The sequence below is a fragment of the Crassostrea angulata genome, chromosome 3, assembly GCF_025612915.1.
Source record: "Crassostrea angulata isolate pt1a10 chromosome 3, ASM2561291v2, whole genome shotgun sequence".
Taxonomy (NCBI): Eukaryota; Metazoa; Mollusca; class Bivalvia; order Ostreida; family Ostreidae; genus Magallana; species Magallana angulata.
The window spans coordinates 5,416,058-5,434,596 of NC_069113.1; the positions used below are offsets into that span (position 1 = coordinate 5,416,058).

Consider the following 18,539-nt stretch of genomic DNA (forward strand, 5'->3'; position numbering starts at 1 on the left):
TTCTTGACGTGACATAGAAAATGGAGACTTTCGGAAAGGCAATGTCACGTTGAGTTTGCAAATTTATTATTAATTGCGTAAGATGGAGAACAGAGAGGAGGTTTTAGGATTCAAGCCGCAGAAGGATAAGATATACAACAAGTTTCTACCGAATGCAGAGAAAGTAGACGATGAATCGATTGCAGCTTTTGCGGAAATCAAAGGAAATCTGGCCAAAGCCGTTCTTCTTCGAGACATAAAAGTTGGAGCATCTTTCTGGGTTGGACAGCTTACAAGGTAATATTGCTGTTTAAAATAACTAAACATACATATTGGCACTTGTACATTATATCATAGTTATTTAACAACTTGTATTGAACTTGTAAATTACAGTTCTTTCCCCTGGCAAAAGTTAACCTGTCAGTGGGTAAGTGTTGATCACTGCAGTGACTGCACTAACTGTAACGAATGTGAAAAATATTGATGAACCAGATCAATATTCCAATCTGTTCAATTAATGCTGGACTTGGCATGACCATTTGTCACCTGTTGCCTTGTAAAATTTCTCCTTTGTTGCAATTGTATGAAATAAAGAATTTTACAGGTTTAACCAAAGTACACAGGGTGAGAATTAAAAATTCGAAACTTCAAGATATCTATCTATCTCTCGATACTACTCGCCCTCAATTCTGAGTACTCTGAGTATTCTGAGATTTCAAACAATATTTTTTCCTCTGTCTGGATTGGGGGGGGGGGTGTTATTTTAATGAGGCTGGAGGCAATTCCAAACAAACAATAATTTTATTTTGGCCTTATGAAGAAGTAAATGTATGTACTATATGAGGACTTCATGACTAGGATGAGTAAAGCCATTAGATATTGGTACAATACCTTTCTAGTCCATTCCTTTCTCAGACTAATATGGGTTATTTTTATGATCTTTAGTTTTAAATATGCTGGTTGGACACATATGAATATTCCAAAAAACCTTAAACAGCATTTTCTAATGTAATGTATGAAGTAAATGAAATAAGGCAATAGTCACTCTGTTTTTAATTCTCATGATGCATTGTTTTTTTTTTTTTTAGATACATTCGCCTCTATGGTTTGAAGTTTTCCAAAGAGGATCATGTTCTGCTAATTAAGCTTCTGTTTGAGCTCTCCACGATTCCTGACCTTGAACTTTCATTGGTTCCTAAGTTCTCAACACAGCTTGTTGCTCTGCTGAAGTAAGCTACACATTATAAACGGGATAATGAATTATAAACCAGATAATGAATTTCTTACACAGAATTTATCATTTTTTGTCCTAGTAGTGTAGGATTGTTGGATTATGATTTAATGTCTGAACTAGAGGTGGTTTATGATGACAAATGTTTGCTTAGGAAATAATGTTAAACGCAGTGGCTTTCAAAGTAAAAGGCAGATCTTGAAAGTATTTCTCACACAAGGTAACATAAACAAAAGGGTTTACAGTAACTTTCAATGAGAAAATAAACATGTTGTGGACAATTGGTGCTCTGTATGGTAAAAGAAATATCTGTAATTTGTTTCTTTAGGAAGCAAAAGCTCTTAACTCGAGAAGATTTGGAGTTGCCATGGAAACCTGTTTATCAACTTGTTGAAAATGTAGCATATTCACCATATGAACATCATGGATTGCAATTATTCCCACAGTTAGTATATGCGTTTATTTATATTCAAATGGATCATTCATCACAAATATGTTTACAGATATTATAATTATTTGTAAATTTACTTTAATTGATTATATGATTTATTTTTCAGAAATATGGAACACGAATTAAAGAACCTTGTCAATTACTGCAGGACGTAAGTTTCGGTCTTCTCTCTCTGCTGTGTTTAAAATAACTCCAGAGATATTGAATAAAATTTTTTTATTTTTAAGGTACTTCCCTGTCTCAGCAACTCAGGAAATGCTAGATGAATGGCGACCATTACTCTGTCCATTTGATGTCACCAATATTAAGGCAGTTCATTATTTTGAATATTTTTTGCCAACTGATCTACCTCCTGAACATCACGATAAAGGTTTCAAGTGAGTTCTGTCATTGTTTTCTATAAGTCTTTGCCTTTGTGTCAGTTACCTCAATGATATGTTGATTGTTGGCCAAATATATAATAAATTCTTGATTATACTACATTATTCTATAATGTGTACATGTATGAATTTCAGAATTTTTGTTATTTTGATTTGTTCAATTCAGCTAATATCATTTAAGCATGTAAAGACTTGTTTGTTATAAACCTCTGGTTGTTTTGTGCAGGCTATGGCTGGATGAATTCCTGAACATGTGGCACTCCTACCAGAATGCTCCAACTTGGGAGGCGGTAAGTTATTGTTCCAATAAACTAAGTGTTAAATGTACCACTTTCCCAACTTGATTGATGTACTTACAATTTTAAGACAGTTTTATATTGCAATTGAATAAACATGTACATGTATTTGGAAAAAAAATATCTCAAGTTCTACCTTTCTTTTTAAACTGTCAAAGCAAAATCGGATGCTTTCCTTCATTATAATGATGTTATTTATCTGTTTTTTACAGGGCCTTGTGCGATTATTTGCTCGACTTGCACATGATACCATCGGTTACATTGACTGGTCCCCACATGTTTCCATGGTAAGTCTTTACTGGTACATGTATATACATTTATATTTATATCTGTATTTCGATATATGCATTATTTTGTTAAGTTAAGCTCAAATCACTGTGATTTTCTTGTATATCATCGGATTTCCATTTACATTTAGGTATTTAATCGGTTCATAAGAAGTTTCAATCTCCCTGTGGGAATGCAGAAAGTACAAGTGGGACGCTCCAACAACACGTACGACATTGGAGCCACCATCACTTGGATAGTTTCAATGATGGTAAGTGTTTACAACATTAAGAAAGAAGGAACATGTCAATTTAGTTTAAGCATATGTAGAATATAATTGTTAGGTATTTCAATTTGAATCTGAAGTGTAGTGTGTTAGTTGCTTTGTCAGTAAATTGTGATACATTATGTGTACTGAATTTCAGGGTGGACCTAATGGCGCAGTTGTACAAGATCACATAGACAGTTTCTTTAAGGCCCTTCAGTCGTTCTTCCATCCATCAAACCTTGGCAAGTGGAATGTAAGTCCATCAGGTCATCTCATCAAAGGTTGTGTAGTTTTTGTTTCACAAAGAATCATATATAAGCAGCATGTTGATGATAGAAACGTCAACTTTTTTTTATTGAAATTGACAGATTAAGCTGAGTGGATTGCTGATGAATTTTCCAAAACTGGTTGTGAAAAGAATACACAGGTAAGTAAATTTGTTCTTTGGTCTTGGTTTGACAGTTGAGTGAACATTCTATATGAATGTAATCCAGCTTCACAGAACTTTAATGTTGATGACTATAAGAACTTCAGTAATGGAATTATTTTCTTTATGTTTAGGGAGAGATATAAAAGGAAGGACTGGCTGTTAGAGATTCCCGCCGACTACAAACTGAAAGACGCCGAGATTACCCGATTTGTCAAGAGCATGCAGCCGGTGGTGTCGGTGTCCATGTTTAGTAAATATGGCAGTCATGACTCAGCCATAGCCCTGAGACATCTCGCCAACATGAGACCTGAACTCATCATTCCAGATCTGTTAGAGAAGTACGAAGTCTTTTACAATACTTTTTTCAGCATAATGTACATGTAAAGTCAGTCTTGAACTAGCAACCTTCAATTTAATGTATAAGCTTGAACCAGCAACCTGCAATTGAATATATGGAACTAATGGACAAATTGCTTTACATCAAAATTAAATAAAAGAAATAACTAACAATAGGATTTTTGGGATTTCTTTAAATGTCAGCCTTGAATTTACAGGATGTACCCTGCCATGGAGAACCTGATAGAACCTCACCGTTTGACCGCCTGTATGAACTGTGTGGTGGCCGTATCACGTCCCATGTTGAGTGCAAGGAAGTGGTACCCAGAGGGCCGCTCCCATGTACTTCCTCTTCTCAACCTGGCCCTCCCGGGAATCGACCCCAATGACTTTAAGAAGTGCTTGGTGACCTTCCAGATGATTTCTACATTTGTGGCTCAGGTTCCTATTGTGGATTGTTCAGAAGCTGTGTTTGTCAGAGACGACTTAAATGAGGTATGTTATAGTTTTATTGTCAGAAAATAATGGGAACTACCGGGTACATGTATATTTGTACATATGTATGAGATGATTTTATGTTGAAATCTATGAATGTCATATTTTTGATCATTAAAGGAAGAAAAGGAGTTATGTTCAGCAACAGCACAGTTTGAGGACTTTGTTCTTCTGTTCCTTGACAGGTGTGTAATCGCATGGATTTGACATAATTTCTCAAAAACTTGTTTCTAACACAAATCCTGTATGAATCTGACTCTGTTATTTTAGAGTGTTTGCCCTGATTGAGAGCAGTACCCAGGAGCACACACATGGCGATCCGGCCCGCCTCAACCCAGAGCAGACCATGATGGAGGTGGCCTTGTCGTCGACCTTCACCTCTGTTCTACTGCAGTGTTCCACTCCTATATATGAGGTACTGCCTTCTTCTTATGCCAGATTTTTAAAACTACCAAAATCAATGAAAAAGAAAAAAACTTGACAGTCACATTTCTATAATTCCAGGCAGCCCTTTCTCGTCTGTATAATTTTATCACTACCAGTGTCTATGAAACAAATGTTGGAGGAAGATTTGCTGCAAATCTGTGCAGAGCAGCAGCTAAGGTAAAATTGTTACTTTGTATGTTGAATGCAATTGATTGAAAAATATTAAGATTTTTAAAATTGAAGAACTCTGTAAATAAACATAGTACATTTTGATATAATTTTTGAGGATAATTGTTGTGTATCTTCTCTTTTTGTGTAAATTGCTTCTAAATAAAGAAGCATTGAGTGTCTTAATCCAGGCTATTCTCTTATTCTTATAACTTGTACAAAATTTAAGATCATTCCTTTCAAATTTTTTGAAATAGTAACTCATTTTAACAAAACTATTTTTTGAAAGGCAAATCCCAAAGCAGCAGTGGACAAATTTTTACCTCTCTTCTGTCAGAAGATCAAAGACCTCATGGCAGAACGTAAGTTTGTACAATGGAATTTGTCATGCATTTCTCTCTGGTAAACAATTTTATAAATAGCTCTGATATTGCTTGAATTTCTAGGTTATTTTAAAATTGTTTTGTTACAGATGAAGAATACAGGACAGAAGAGCATTTGGATGATGGCTTCTTGTGGAATCTTCTCATGCTATCTCAGGTGAGGCCTTGCTTCTATCTCTTTGTCTATCAATTATACATACACTCATGTACATGTCAAGTATGAATATTACGGTTTTATTTAAATAGTCCTTTGTACATGTATATCATGCAATTAGGACCTTTGATTCTGTGACAGATTGTGCGCTGTAATGGAGAGGTGTTGGTTCCGTACAAGGACCAGCTGTTGGAGGTTCTCCAGCTTACCCTCCACCTGAAGTGTGTGCAGGGATACGAATTGGCCGCCCAGCTGATGCGCTACATTCTAAGGGCACTAACTCTTCACTATCCATTGGACTACAGAAGTATAGCTGACTCGTTTGACAGACCAGTGACTGAATATCTCGCCATAAATGTAAGGGACATATTCATTGGACAATATGCATTTTTTTCTGATGACTGAATCACATTCATTGCTCATATCTGTACAATTCAATGTACATGGGTTTTGTATCAGAAAATAATTTATATGGCAGAGTATGTTAATTGAATGTAGCATGAGTAGTTGACTTTGTGGCCATGTTCACACAATGGTTGAACTGTCTCTATGGTTGTAGGACTGGGCCAAGCCTGGAGACATGGACAATTTAGGAATGAAGTGGCACATCCCGTCAGCCGAGGAGTTGGCATTCGGACAGTCTCTGATGGATCATTTACTACAGCCCGAGTTAGAGAAAATCATGTCATTATCATCAGCCAATCCAATGGAAAAGTAAGATTGATTAGTCCCTACTATATGTTTATATTATTTAGGACTTAGAAAATGATAGAGTGATGGTAAAATTTGTTATTGATTGTGTGTCATTAGACTTGGTATAGGAACATAAGAAATGTAATAGGATGAAGGTAAAACTAGTTCTTGGTGATCTATGATTTTATTATTGTTCTTGATTTCCAGGGAGGAGTTGGTCCGGCGACTTAACATCACACTGGAGTGTATCCTGGGGGCAGGGGCAGCACTGCCTGTCTGGAAGTCAACTGCTGTGGACCTGTAAGGCTTGACTATCATATATGTGTGTGTGTCTGTTAATGAAATTGCATTGTGTACCATGATAATACATGCCCAGTAACTTGTTCGTTTATGTATGCAGGTCCAGTTTAAATGTGAAAACACAGGTTCCTATGGAGCGATTCCCAGTTTCATCAGTCACAGAACCATTAGGTAATTTCTGATTTACTTTTGCCATAAATCTGTGTATTGGTAGTTTGAGAAAGAGTTCCTTTCTTAATTTGTTTTTTGTTTCATTTGACAGACATCCATTACAAAGGTGCTAACTTACGACTGGAAGTTGTAAAAACCATGAAACATTTGCTGAGTAAGTACTCCTGTATTGGAATATGTGTGTGTGGAATATTATATGTACTGTGCTAGTGTCACTGGGCAATAAGTAGAGTGCAATGAGTAACTATGTTTGATTGTGTTAACACAGAGTACCTGACAGAATGTACAGAAGATGACACCAAGAGCCTGTCCAAATTAGTGAAGGTATGCTCTGCTCCTTGTTACAAGGATTATCATGTTCAACTTGAAATGTGTTCACTCAACCCAGGAACTTGTTTAAAGTTGCTCTATTCAATGTTTCTTTTACAGATTTATGAGACAGTGTTGTTTTTCTATGGTGCGAGTAAGCAGGACTTTGATGCACGCTGGAAAAGTTTACATTCTGTAAAGGAAGCCCTGGAGGACAAGGTCATTAATTTATAGACATTTATTAAGGGGAATTCTTACCTGTGATTCTTATTGACATGTAGATGTACATGTATAACCATAACTATGGTCTGATTCACAGATGCGAGATAGAAGGAAACATATACGAGCCCTATTGGTGGATAGAGTAGTTTTACAGCATGAGGTAAAATTTTATTCTACTGATGAATTTTCAGTATAAAATAGCCATAGATACATTAGCTAATGATGTTTGTTTATGAAGAATGGTCTGTTTAGCCTGTGTTTGTTACAGATGAGGATGTTGTACGGTCTCCGTGACTACACAGACCATCACCAAGACATCCTGGTTGACCTGTATAATTTGTCTGTCAGCAGATATGGTGAGGTAGGTAACAATGATGCAGATTTGTGAAATCAAAAACCAATTTTAGCTAGAAGAATTAAATTTAATGTTGAGTTTTGGTTTTTCTACGTTATATTTTCACCATGAATTTTACATTGGTCTCTCTTTTCTTGAATGTGTTGTCATCTCTTTATACACTGTAGGTGAGGAAGAAGGCCCAATCCGTGCTGATGCAGTGCTTCCTGAACTTCCCCTACTGCTACCGGTGCCTGCTGGACAAAATATCCAACAGTCTCATCCAGAAGGATACGCCCGAAAAACAGTTCAAGGTAAAAACAGAATACAGGGAAAAAACATTGATGTAATGTACATGTATAGTCCTGTTGCCAATTACATGTTCTCTATTACATGTTATATTTCATTTATCCTCTTACCAGGGAGCACTTTATGTTGTGCTTGGCATTGGTAAAAGAACTTTGGCAAGCAAGAGAAGCTGGGAGGTGATTGGTCAGTTGTGGCCGGCGATAATTCAGGCCCAGCAGTCAGAGAAGCCATCCATACTGCGGGTCGTGGATGACATAATAGCTAAAGTCAGCAAGAACCTAGAGAGTCCAGGAATAGAAACCAGGGTAAGATAATACAAGCTTTTGTATTTTATGAGATTTTCAACAGTCATTAAAAAACTTTTTTGCATCTCTTACTTTCAATAAAAAATTAGATAATAACAGTTGTTGATTGCAAAGATTGCTTGTAGACTTGTAGGATGCACATTGAATCTTATGAGCAGACTGAATTCTTTGGTTTCTTAGGTAACCACTGGCTGTCTAGATGCTGCAAGAAGACTTATGGGATCTGGTGTTCCATTGGCTAATCCACGAGAGTTGTCTGACAGCGAAGTCCAGAAAGGGCAGGAGTTTGAGAACTCTATTAATGAGTCTAATAAACGGTACGGGTACTTTGTGTTAATCCATGTTTCCTTGTATAATTGTGTAACATCGTTTACATTTGATGATTCATTTGATAATTGTCTTACAGGCTCTACGTAAAAGTTGTAGAAGACCTTGTAGCATTAATCAACAGTGGAAACTTGTAAGTCGTACATAAACTTTGAAGATAATTGGTGCAATGTCTACTTTGTTTTTTCTTGGTTATAAAATCTGTACATGTAAAAGCAATTTATTTGTTTGCAAAAAATAATGATAGTTTATGGAGATGAGAAATATGCTGGATGTACTTGACATAAGTGTTATACTTGCAGAATGTGGAAGTTCAGTCAGTACGGTGTAGAGTTACTGACCCTGCTTTTGAGACATGATGTAGCCACTCCCTCCGCAGCCGTACAACTCTTTGTGTCCAACCTCGTTCATGACTCCATCTACATAAGGAAGGTAAAGTTTTCTTCTAAATTAAAAAACTGAACAAGTTATCATAGAAATAAGAAAAGGTGTAGTAAGAACAACTTCATGCATTCCAGGCTACACAGGAGTACTAGTTGTTATACATGTATTTCTTTTTCTGTGGAACAGCTTTCAACAGCCTCAGTGTCTGCCATTCTGAAGCAACAGAAAAGGAAACACAAGAAAGTGACGGTGGACCCCTATAAAAGTGCCCCGCCCCCTCCAGCAGGGAAATTCCTCCCCGGCAGTCGCCCAGACAATGAGTGGATTATGTACCACTCTGACCAGGTGCCTGACAGTCAGGAGAAGTGGGAGGCCATGGAGTTTGTAGATAAAACTCACTGGGGCTACTACTGCTGGCCAAAGTACGTGTTTGAATGATATCTACATTGTATATACTATAGATTCCTAATTCAATACGAAAAATTCATGTAATATTTTCTTAAATTTGTGAGAAGCACCCCTTATGGATTTTAAAAGTTGCTAGTGTTTTTCTGACAGTGGTGAACCGTATGAAATTGTAATGAAAGTCCGACGTTTGCGAAAATGGCAGAATCATGTTGTGTATCACTGTATCACTCAACGTGTTATCCTTGTTAATGAACAAAAAACTCTGTTGTCACTGTATAGCAGGTTGTAAATTGTTGAATGGATCTTCTGTTTCAGAGAAATGAAAATATATGCCAAACAATCTGAACAGCCCAAGTTAGACAGAACAGAATCAGAAATGTTAGAGACAGAAAAACCAATATTTGTGAAAATGAATGACTCATCCTTTGTGAAAAAGTTTATAGATGTGTTAAGTTTAGAAGAACATAAAGGAAGAGATAAATTTAGGAACAAACATCTAACTATTTTCAAGGTAAGGACCTGTTTCAGAATCCATATTTATATTATGTGAAAATACCGGTACATGTAAATTGTGCAATGGTAATAAAATATTCAATTTGGTACTCATATACCGGTAGCTACATGCAGATTATATGTATTTTACTGCAGAACCATTTAAACAATGTACATGTTTGTATATTTGTGCCTTGTATTACTAAATAGTTTTGTTTGCTTGTAAATTTTTTAGGTGTCTAAAGATATTGAAATCTTGGTTAGGAATGATCTTTATCAGGTTATTTGTAAGATTGTTATGAAAGTCTTAAGCAGTGTTACAGAGATATTCTGTGTTTACCAGGGTCTGTTTAGGAACTATGGAAGCACTTTCCTGCCAATATTCAAGGCTCACATCGTTGAGCTCCTTGCCGACAGAAGCCATGAACATCATGACAGTAAGCAGAGATGTGGGATGGAGATCCTAGCGGGGGTCATACGGGGCTCCAAGCACTGGCCGTATCAAGAGGTGTGCTTTGTATACTTTTGTTTTATTATTTCATGCACCAAATTTTGTGGTTTTTTAGCTCACCTGAACCGAAGGTTCAAGTGAGCTTTTCTGATCACCTGTTGTCCGTCGTCCGTCCGTCTGTTAACTTTTCACATTTTCAACTTCTTCTCAAAAACCACTGGGCCAAATTTAACCATATTTGATACAAAGCATCCTTATGGAAAGGGGATTATAAATTGTTAAAATAAAGGGCACAGCCCTTTTCAAAAGGGAGATAATTGCGAAACAGTAAGTATAGGGTGCATGTCTTTAAAAATCTTCTTCTCAAGAACCACTGCACCAGAAATGCCAATATTTATACAAAAGCTTGAATATATAGTGAAGATTCTAAATTGTAAAAATCGTGACCCTCGGACCAAAACTGGGGCCCCAAGCGGGGTTCAAAGTTTAACATAGAACTACATATGGAAAATGTTTAAAAAATCTTCTTCTCAAGAACCACTGCACCAGAAATGCCAATATTTACACAAAAACCTTTAAATATAGTGAAGATACTAAATTGTAAAAATCGTGACCCTCGGATCAAAACTGGGGCCCCAGGCGGGGTTCAATGTTTAACATAGAACTACATATGGAAAATGTTTAAAAAATCTTCTTCTCAAGAACCACTGCACCAGAAATGCCAATATTTACACAAAAGCTTGTATATATAGTGAAGATTCTAAATTGTAAAAATCGTGACCCTCGGATCAAAACTGGGGCCCCAGGCGGGGTTCAAAGTTTAACATAGAACTACATATGGAAAATGTTTAAAAAATCTTCTTCTCAAGAACCACTTCACCAGAAATGCCAATATTTACACAAAAGCTTGTATATATAGTGAAGATTCTAAATTGTAAAAATCGTGACCCTTGGACCAAAAGTGGGGCCCCAGGCGGGGTTCAAAGTTTAACATAGAAATACATAGGAAAATGTTTTAAAAATCTTCTTCTCAAGAACCACTGCACCAGAAATGCCAATTTTTTACACAAAAGCTTGTATGTATAATGAAGATTCTAAATTGTAAAAATCGTGACCCTCAGACCAAAACTAAAGCCCCAGACGGGGTTCAAAGTTTAACATAGAACTACATATGAAAAATGTTTTAAAATTTTCTACTCAAGAACCACTTCACCAAAAATGCCAATACATACACAAAAGGTTGTATATATAGTGAAGATTGTAAAAATCGTGACCCCCGAACAAAAAGTGGGGCCCCAGTAGGGGTTTAGATTTTAACATATATAGGAAAATGTTTTAAAATCTTCTTCTCAAGAACTATAGTGCAACTGTTTGGGATATTACTATGCATACATGTACATCCTTAAATAATGTAGATTCAAAAAATTGTAACTCCCGGACAATTGATGGGCACCAAGATTTAAACATTTTAAAAAACATAAAGGAAAAGTTTAAAAATTTTCTTCTCAAGAACTACAATGTTTTAGTTTGTGGAATTTCTATGCATGCATTCTTCGCTTATGTAGATTCCTAATTGGTAAAATCGTGACCCCCAGACCAATACTGGGGCCCCAAGATGGGGTCAAAGTTTATTATAGAAATATAAAGGTAACATGTTAAAAAATCTTCTTCTGGAGAACTACAATGCTTCAATTTGTGAGATTACTATCATGCATACAACCTTGGATAATGAAGGTTCAACAGTTTTAAAATAGTGACCCCTGGACTAATACTAGGGACCCAAGATGGGTTAAAAGTTAAATGTAGAAGTACCGGTGTATATGGAAAATGTTTAAAAATCTTCTTTTCGAGAACTACAATGCATCAATTTGTCAGATAACTACGTAAGCACCCTCAAATAGTGTAGATTCGAAATTATAAAAGCCGTGACCTCAATCTAATACTGGGGCCCCAAGAGGTGTTCAAAGTTTAGCATAGAAATATAGAGGGAAAATGTTGAAAAATCTTTTTCTAGGGAACTATAATGCTTCAGCTTGTGAGATAACTATGCAAGCATCCTTAAATAATGTAGATTCCAAATAATTAAAACTTTAGCACTGGACTAATACTGTGGCCCCAAAAGGGGTTCAAAGTTAAACATCGAAAGATATATTGAAAATGTTTTTAAAAAGTTTTTCTCGAGAACTATAATGCTACAGTTTGAGATTACTATGCAAGGATCCTCAAATTGTGTAAACTCTAATGTAGTGGAACCAAGAGTTATCTTTCTTGATGTTCTGTACAGTCTGAGAGTTATTCCTCTTGAAGTGGAACTCTTCTACGTTCAGTTTTTCAGGTTGTATACGTGCGGTCCCACTGCAGTGCTACACATTTTCATTCCTATGTTACAATTTATGTTGTTCAAGCCAACCATAAACCTCGGACCATAACTGGGTCCCCAGAAAGGGGTTCAATGTTTAAAATAGAAAAACCACATGCTACGAAATGTAATGTTACAAGGAACTGCTGTTCAGGTGAGCAATGTGGCCCATGGGCCTCTTGTTTTTGTTAAGCAGTTCAACAAATTTTAATTCTGTACATTTCATTGAAATGGAAAAAATGACAGTAGTTTGTTATAGTAGAGCCATTGAACACCATCCTTAAAACTTTGATTTACAAATTCCATGAAAGTTGATGCATATGAACATTAATAAAACCACAGTCAGTACCAATTAATGACTTCTACCATGACAAAGCTCTGCCAAATGCTGGTTCATCTAGTGATTCAGATGATTTTGCCATACCAAACCATCCATGTGATAATATTTATCCTAATTTTTCCGTTACTTGCATTCTTATAATGCACACTGAAAATGTATTATTTTACTTTAAAACTAAAATGACTTCATGATACATGTATTTTCTACTGCAGGTAAATGCTCTGTGGGACTGGGTAATTCCTATTTTGAGGACCTCCCTAGAAAACATCACCAGTGAGACAATGAAGGATTGGGGGACTTTCTTTACCGTCGTGTCGGAGAGTCGAGACCCACGCAGGCTGTACAGGTTCTTTGAGCTGCTCATGGAAAAACCTATCAGAGAGGGCTCCTCATCTTTTGAGGATTCCAGGTAAATTGATACAAGTCAAGATTGTACTGATACGTGTATATTTATAACTTTTACATTTTTTTCCTCTACTTATTTTGAAGCTGTTTTAGATTTGGTAGGTTGCAAGTGAAGAAAGAATGAATTGTTTTTGTTTTGTGTTTTTCAGTCGACTCTTTGCAGTACAGAATGCTTTGGTGCAACAGGAATGGAGAGTTCCAGAACTTTTACATCGTCTGCTGGAGTTCCTCACGCCTCATCTAACTCACAGATATAAGAATGTGAGGGATCGGATAGGGAGGTAGGATCAACATTTTACTTTTCTCATGTATTGTACATGTACCTCTCACCTATACAGGTCACTGCTACCCTAGTTTCTGCAAGTCTTTTATTGCATGTACCTGTACCAGTAGATTGAAGTTGACACTTTCTGACACTGCAATAAGTATAGGTATTCGTCTGTTGTAGCCTGTTGTCCAACATCTTCCTGTATGACTACAGCATCACCCCTGAGTGTACAACTAAGTCCCCCCACAGGATCGACTTTGTCCAGAAAGTGATGCCTCACCTGGAGCCATTGAAAGATTTGGTGCTAGCAGACAATGGCAATAATGGCAATTCTAAAGGTATTTGTATTTGTTAAATTTGTGGAAGTTTATGGTGCATTTGCCTTTGCACCTTCTTACATGTGTTTGTATACCTGCATAGTGGAATTTCTCATCTTTTCCCCGAGTACACGTATCTCCGAAGCCAATGGAATCACAATTGGTGTTTTGAAAGCAATGGTGATATACATGTACAAACTGGACAAGAAGAATGTTCCTGTAGAAGTATTTAATAATAAGAATTTGTTGATTTTTTTTCAGATGTGGAAAACCATAAAGAGACACCAGCATCAGTGGAGAAGATGGAGGTGGATGATGAGGAAGATGAAGAGAGGAAAACCACAATAAGGATGTGTAAAACAGGTGCCCTTAAATTTACAAACTTATATTACAGTACATGTTCTACAGTATTGTATGTTTGCTGAGTTTAATATTTTTGGCAATCTTTCTGCAGTGTTGAAGTGGATATCGGACGGACTGGGTAGAATGTTTACCTCAACAACACCAGAACTCTTCTTCATTCTGCCAGTGGTAAGCAACATGTTTATGTACATGTAAATCCAACTACATTATTTATTCCGTTTCTGTTAAATGCTGGTGTTTTGATTGTTTTCTATTGGTTTGTAGATTTGCACTTTAGAGAGTGAGACAAAGGATGAGGAGCTGAAGATGGACTGCTCCATGTCCCTGGCCTGCTTCTCCCAGGCCCTGATCCAGGAGAGTAACGTCCAGGTGTGTCTGGACACCATTCGGGAGGTGAGTTCATTGTTACAGGTGTCAGTACAGTGTACTAAGGTATAAAGGTAACATTCAGGTGTGTCTGGACATCGTAAGGGAGATAAGTCGGTCAATACAGACAGGTGCCAATGCCAAGGTTTAAGAAATTCTTACAATTACAGGGTACGCTTCATGCAATTACCGGTACATGTACATGTTATGTATTTGAAACATTTCTATCTTGTCATTTTAGTAATACTGTAAACATGATACTTAGTTCATATTTTGATACGTTTTCTTGTGGCTTTAGTATCAATAACATTACTCTTTGTTTAATGTTCGTCTACATTCCCAGAATTCCGCTGTGTTGTAGGTGATGGGGCTGAAGTCGTGGCATTCCCGCGTGGCGATCCTGGGCTACATACAGGTGATGGTGTTCTGTAATCTGTTCACCATGAACCAGACAAAATACAAGAGGGAAATCCAGAACTTTATACTACACCTTATATGTGACGATCAAGTGGAGGTAACGTATATGTACTTCTGTCTTTATCTGTGAATTTATAATACATATTAATGCTTGTTATAAACAGATCTTGATTGTCCTCGTTTTAATGAACAGGTCAGAGAGATGGCGGCCATTACATTAAGTGGTTTACTACATTGTGGATTCTTAGACATGGATAAAGACATGCTGGTATGTCCTAAGCGTGGTGTTTTCCAGTTGAATACTTACATAATTACTTGACAAGTTCTCATTGTCCCTCACCAACCTCTGTTTAGGATTTGTATGATTATTTGATATCGTCTCGGTTCATCAGTTTGTACGTGTATTTGAATATTGTTTGTGTCTAATACATACAGTATGTGATGTAAGGCCATAAAAAATTTATCTCTTGGTTCTCAGGCTAATCTTTTCAAAATTGTGGTTGGGTGGTGATATATTTTTCTTTTTTTTTTTTCATAAAGGATGCAGTATCTTTTCTTTAATTTTAACAATGTGCAATTCTTATAAAAATCTAGGAAAAGCGATGTTTTAAAGCACATACATAATTCCTTGCAATGAATGTATCAGTCTTAGATTTATCAGCTCAAACTAAATGAAATAAACAAATTGTCATGTTCTTCAGAAAACACCACAGCTTTGAGGTATGAAAAAGCCCTTTGTTTAAGCATTATAGGATATTAAGTATAGTGCAAGCTGCGGGAACTCTCCTCTTACATGCATTTGAAGTTAAAAGATGTTCTTCATACCAAAACTGAAATCATTTCCATTGCGAACATAACTTGAACACAGTGTCCCATAAATAGATTTGGCGGCCATTTGCATTTTGTTAAAATTTAGTTTGAATCATCGCGATATTTGCAATGATTATCTTTATTAAAGCTGAACACCGCTCGTAAATTATCAAATTTTACGCACTTTTTTCAAGCCAGGAGAATACTAACATCAAATATGTTGGTCAATGCATTATTTACGAACAGAATATGCTCATAGAATAAGAAATAAATGCATAAAATCGAAAGACCACGAAAGGAATACTACACATCGGCCACGAGTTTCAGGTGTGCAATCGAGTGTAACAGAATCGAAGGGTTTATATACCAGGCATCTTTGTGACGGTGCCTATTTACTAGCTGTGTTCAGCTTTAAAGTCAAGCATTTTACTGACTTAAGTATCTTAAATGCGGTTCTATATCCGAAAATTCTTTTTCCGCAATTCGCAAGTGGATTGGAGAAATTTTATTTCATTCATTTAATGATAAAAATGGGCAATGCACAATGTTTAATCAGATGCGCCTGGGCCTGAGAACCAAGGAATTAATTTTTCATGTCCTAAATACATATTTTAAAATTTTACAGATACTAGTTTGGAAAGGCAAATATATGTGGTACAATATGTTAATTGATAAACATTTTCAATAGATTGTAATCTCTTTTATACAGGATCACTTTGAAGTGCTGAGTAAGAATAAGGTTAAGAAGCGTAAGCTCTCGGATGCCATGCCTCTGGAAGCACTGATTAAGCGGCACGCTGGGGTTCTGGGCCTGAGTGCCTTTGTGGAGGCCTATCCCTACGACGTCCCCGAGTTCATGCCACAGATCCTGATGGACCTCAGTAATCATGTCAATGATCCCCAGCCTATACAGGTAAGCTACAGGTGTACAATGTCACGGTCGGCCAGCAAACAGGAACAGTGAAGCACAGTGATAAATTTATAGCAAAGGGCAAGGGATGAGTGATTTTGATTTGTTACATGTAATGGTAATTTTTCATATCCTCTAAGTTTATAATTCAATTTTGAAGACTAGAGAAATGACACTGAGTTAATTGTTACGGTGAATTCTATATAAATAAGCCTATTAGCTGTAACTACATGACTGTGTGTTACTGTACAGAAATTGGTTGGCCGGTACGAACAAGCATATCTCTGTTGATTCTGTCTGCATCAGCTTTTACCTGTAGTTACTTAACTCCCTGATAGATTTTGTCTTTTATCAAAACCTTGTTCATTTTGTAGATGACTGTGAAGAAGACACTGTCCAACTTCCGTAGAACTCACCATGATAACTGGCACGATCACAAGCAGATGTTTACCGACGACCAGCTCGTTATTTTGACTGATCTTCTAGTGTCTCCCACTTACTATGCTTGACGACCGTTCAAGGTCATAGGAGATGTTAACTTTATGTAACCAGTGCATCTACAGCAGGGGAGTTCAGAGTTATCTTTCCTTTAGTAGCCTAAGGATTTCTGAACACGTCAATACTAGTAGTTTCTCATTTTCCCAAGATTACAAGTCCTTAATTAAATCCAATATATTGTATATATAATAAGTGTACCTAATTATTTAATTAAAGTACATTCATGAAAAAAAAAATTTGGGCATTGAAAGAAATACATGTGTGTATTATATAATGTACATGTTATTAAAGACATAAAAACCAGCTTTATAACAATTTGCTGGCAGTGTTTTGCTGGTTCGGTGAGGGAGGACTTAGTTTTGTAGGTGTTCTGTGCATGGGTGCCTTCACTGTTAACAGCTTATGTCCATATTCTCCCTGTAATTGATTTTGCAATGAAGTGTTTTATTAACCTTCCTACACCAGTTGCTAATGATACATGTGCTTGAACATGTCAGACTTATCGTATATATATTTACATATATGTCAAAGATTTCCTGGTCAACTTGAAGTGCAGTGCCAAACATTTAGTCAAAAATGCTAAGAAATAAGTCCAGCTTTTTTTGTCATCTTGATGATGTGCATGTACAGGTATGCAGGTGGCCACATTAACTATCAGATTCTTCCATGTTCATTTCCATGAAAGGATACATATTAAACAATCTACATTGTCTTATTGGGATGTCAAACTCAGTGTGTGTTAATTAGCTTGATTTATCAATTATTTTGGGTGCCAGAAAAATGTTTTATTCCTTTATACAGCATTTATTATTATATTTTCAAAGCATACCTGCAATTGTATTGTTTTATTCATTTATAATGTGGTTTTAAATAAAATAAATGTTCAATAAAAGTATTTCATTTTGTACACTTTTCTAAAATGATTAAAATACCATTTTAAGGGGGATGTGCAGGCATCTTGTACATTTCAGGTTAAGAATGTAAACATTTCTTGAACTTTCTTGTTTCTGCCCGAAACTGGCAAAACATGTTGCCCAAAAGATTTAGAAGCAATAAATATAAAGTCCTACATGTGAGCAAAATTCAAACTTTTTCTCAACAAATGGTTGTAGAGAGGACACCAATGAACCTCCTTCATAATTTTTCAGATTTTTAAATCTTCAAAATAAGTCTGTAGCTGTGCAGTTCGACAGCTGTTCTGAGTGATTAAAAAGGCATTGCCCTATTCTTGTATGCATATTTTCAAACAAAATGGTATGTAGGACTTCATATTTATTGCTTTTACATCTTTTTGCAACATTTTTGGCCAGTTTCGGGCAGAAAAAAGCCAGTTCAAGAAATGTTTACATTCTTATCCTGAAATTTACAAGATGGCTGCACATCCCCCTTAACGGGCGGTATTCAATTTGTCTGCACCGCTGGGTGTGTCATAGGACCGATGACATCCAAAAATAAGCATTCAATGCTTAAGAAGTACATAATTTTGATATACTTATAGGATCATCACATCATTTCAA

The 18,539-nt window shown here is 36.3% G+C and overlaps 1 protein-coding gene across 1 annotated transcript; it reads left to right on the forward strand.

The window, feature by feature from the left end:
* The first annotated feature begins 4 nt into the window (after nucleotides 1-4).
* On the forward strand, nucleotides 5-17,917 carry LOC128175236 (proteasome activator complex subunit 4B-like). The gene is made up of 44 exons (XM_052840707.1): nucleotides 5-276; nucleotides 1,068-1,208; nucleotides 1,539-1,655; nucleotides 1,768-1,812; nucleotides 1,889-2,038; nucleotides 2,268-2,331; nucleotides 2,550-2,624; nucleotides 2,756-2,875; nucleotides 3,030-3,125; nucleotides 3,241-3,299; nucleotides 3,434-3,640; nucleotides 3,857-4,133; nucleotides 4,254-4,318; nucleotides 4,404-4,548; nucleotides 4,638-4,736; nucleotides 5,017-5,089; nucleotides 5,200-5,267; nucleotides 5,406-5,621; nucleotides 5,824-5,978; nucleotides 6,165-6,257; nucleotides 6,358-6,428; nucleotides 6,520-6,582; nucleotides 6,697-6,752; nucleotides 6,858-6,956; nucleotides 7,057-7,119; nucleotides 7,228-7,320; nucleotides 7,482-7,607; nucleotides 7,716-7,907; nucleotides 8,088-8,224; nucleotides 8,314-8,367; nucleotides 8,537-8,666; nucleotides 8,805-9,040; nucleotides 9,342-9,537; nucleotides 9,862-10,026; nucleotides 12,881-13,077; nucleotides 13,223-13,354; nucleotides 13,522-13,679; nucleotides 13,920-14,021; nucleotides 14,113-14,189; nucleotides 14,286-14,414; nucleotides 14,749-14,901; nucleotides 14,998-15,072; nucleotides 16,324-16,527; nucleotides 16,899-17,917. The coding sequence occupies exons 1-44, from the start codon at nucleotides 83-85 to the stop codon at nucleotides 17,031-17,033; spliced, it is 5,502 nt and encodes a 1,833-aa protein (XP_052696667.1). The 5' UTR covers nucleotides 5-82; the 3' UTR covers nucleotides 17,034-17,917.
* The last annotated feature ends 622 nt before the right edge of the window (nucleotides 17,918-18,539 follow it).

What these genes read in the sequence shown, in the direction of transcription:
- LOC128175236 (XM_052840707.1), top strand. Translation starts at nt 83, where the DNA reads ATGGAGAACAGAGAGGAGGTTTTAGGATTCAAGCCGCAGAAGGATAAG. An exon ending in GTTCCACTCCTATATATGAG is followed by an intron (nt 4,549 to 4,637) that starts GTACTGCCTTCT and finishes CTATAATTCCAG; the next exon opens with GCAGCCCTTTCTCGTCTGTA. An exon ending in GCCTGTCCAAATTAGTGAAG is followed by an intron (nt 6,753 to 6,857) that starts GTATGCTCTGCT and finishes TTTCTTTTACAG; the next exon opens with ATTTATGAGACAGTGTTGTT.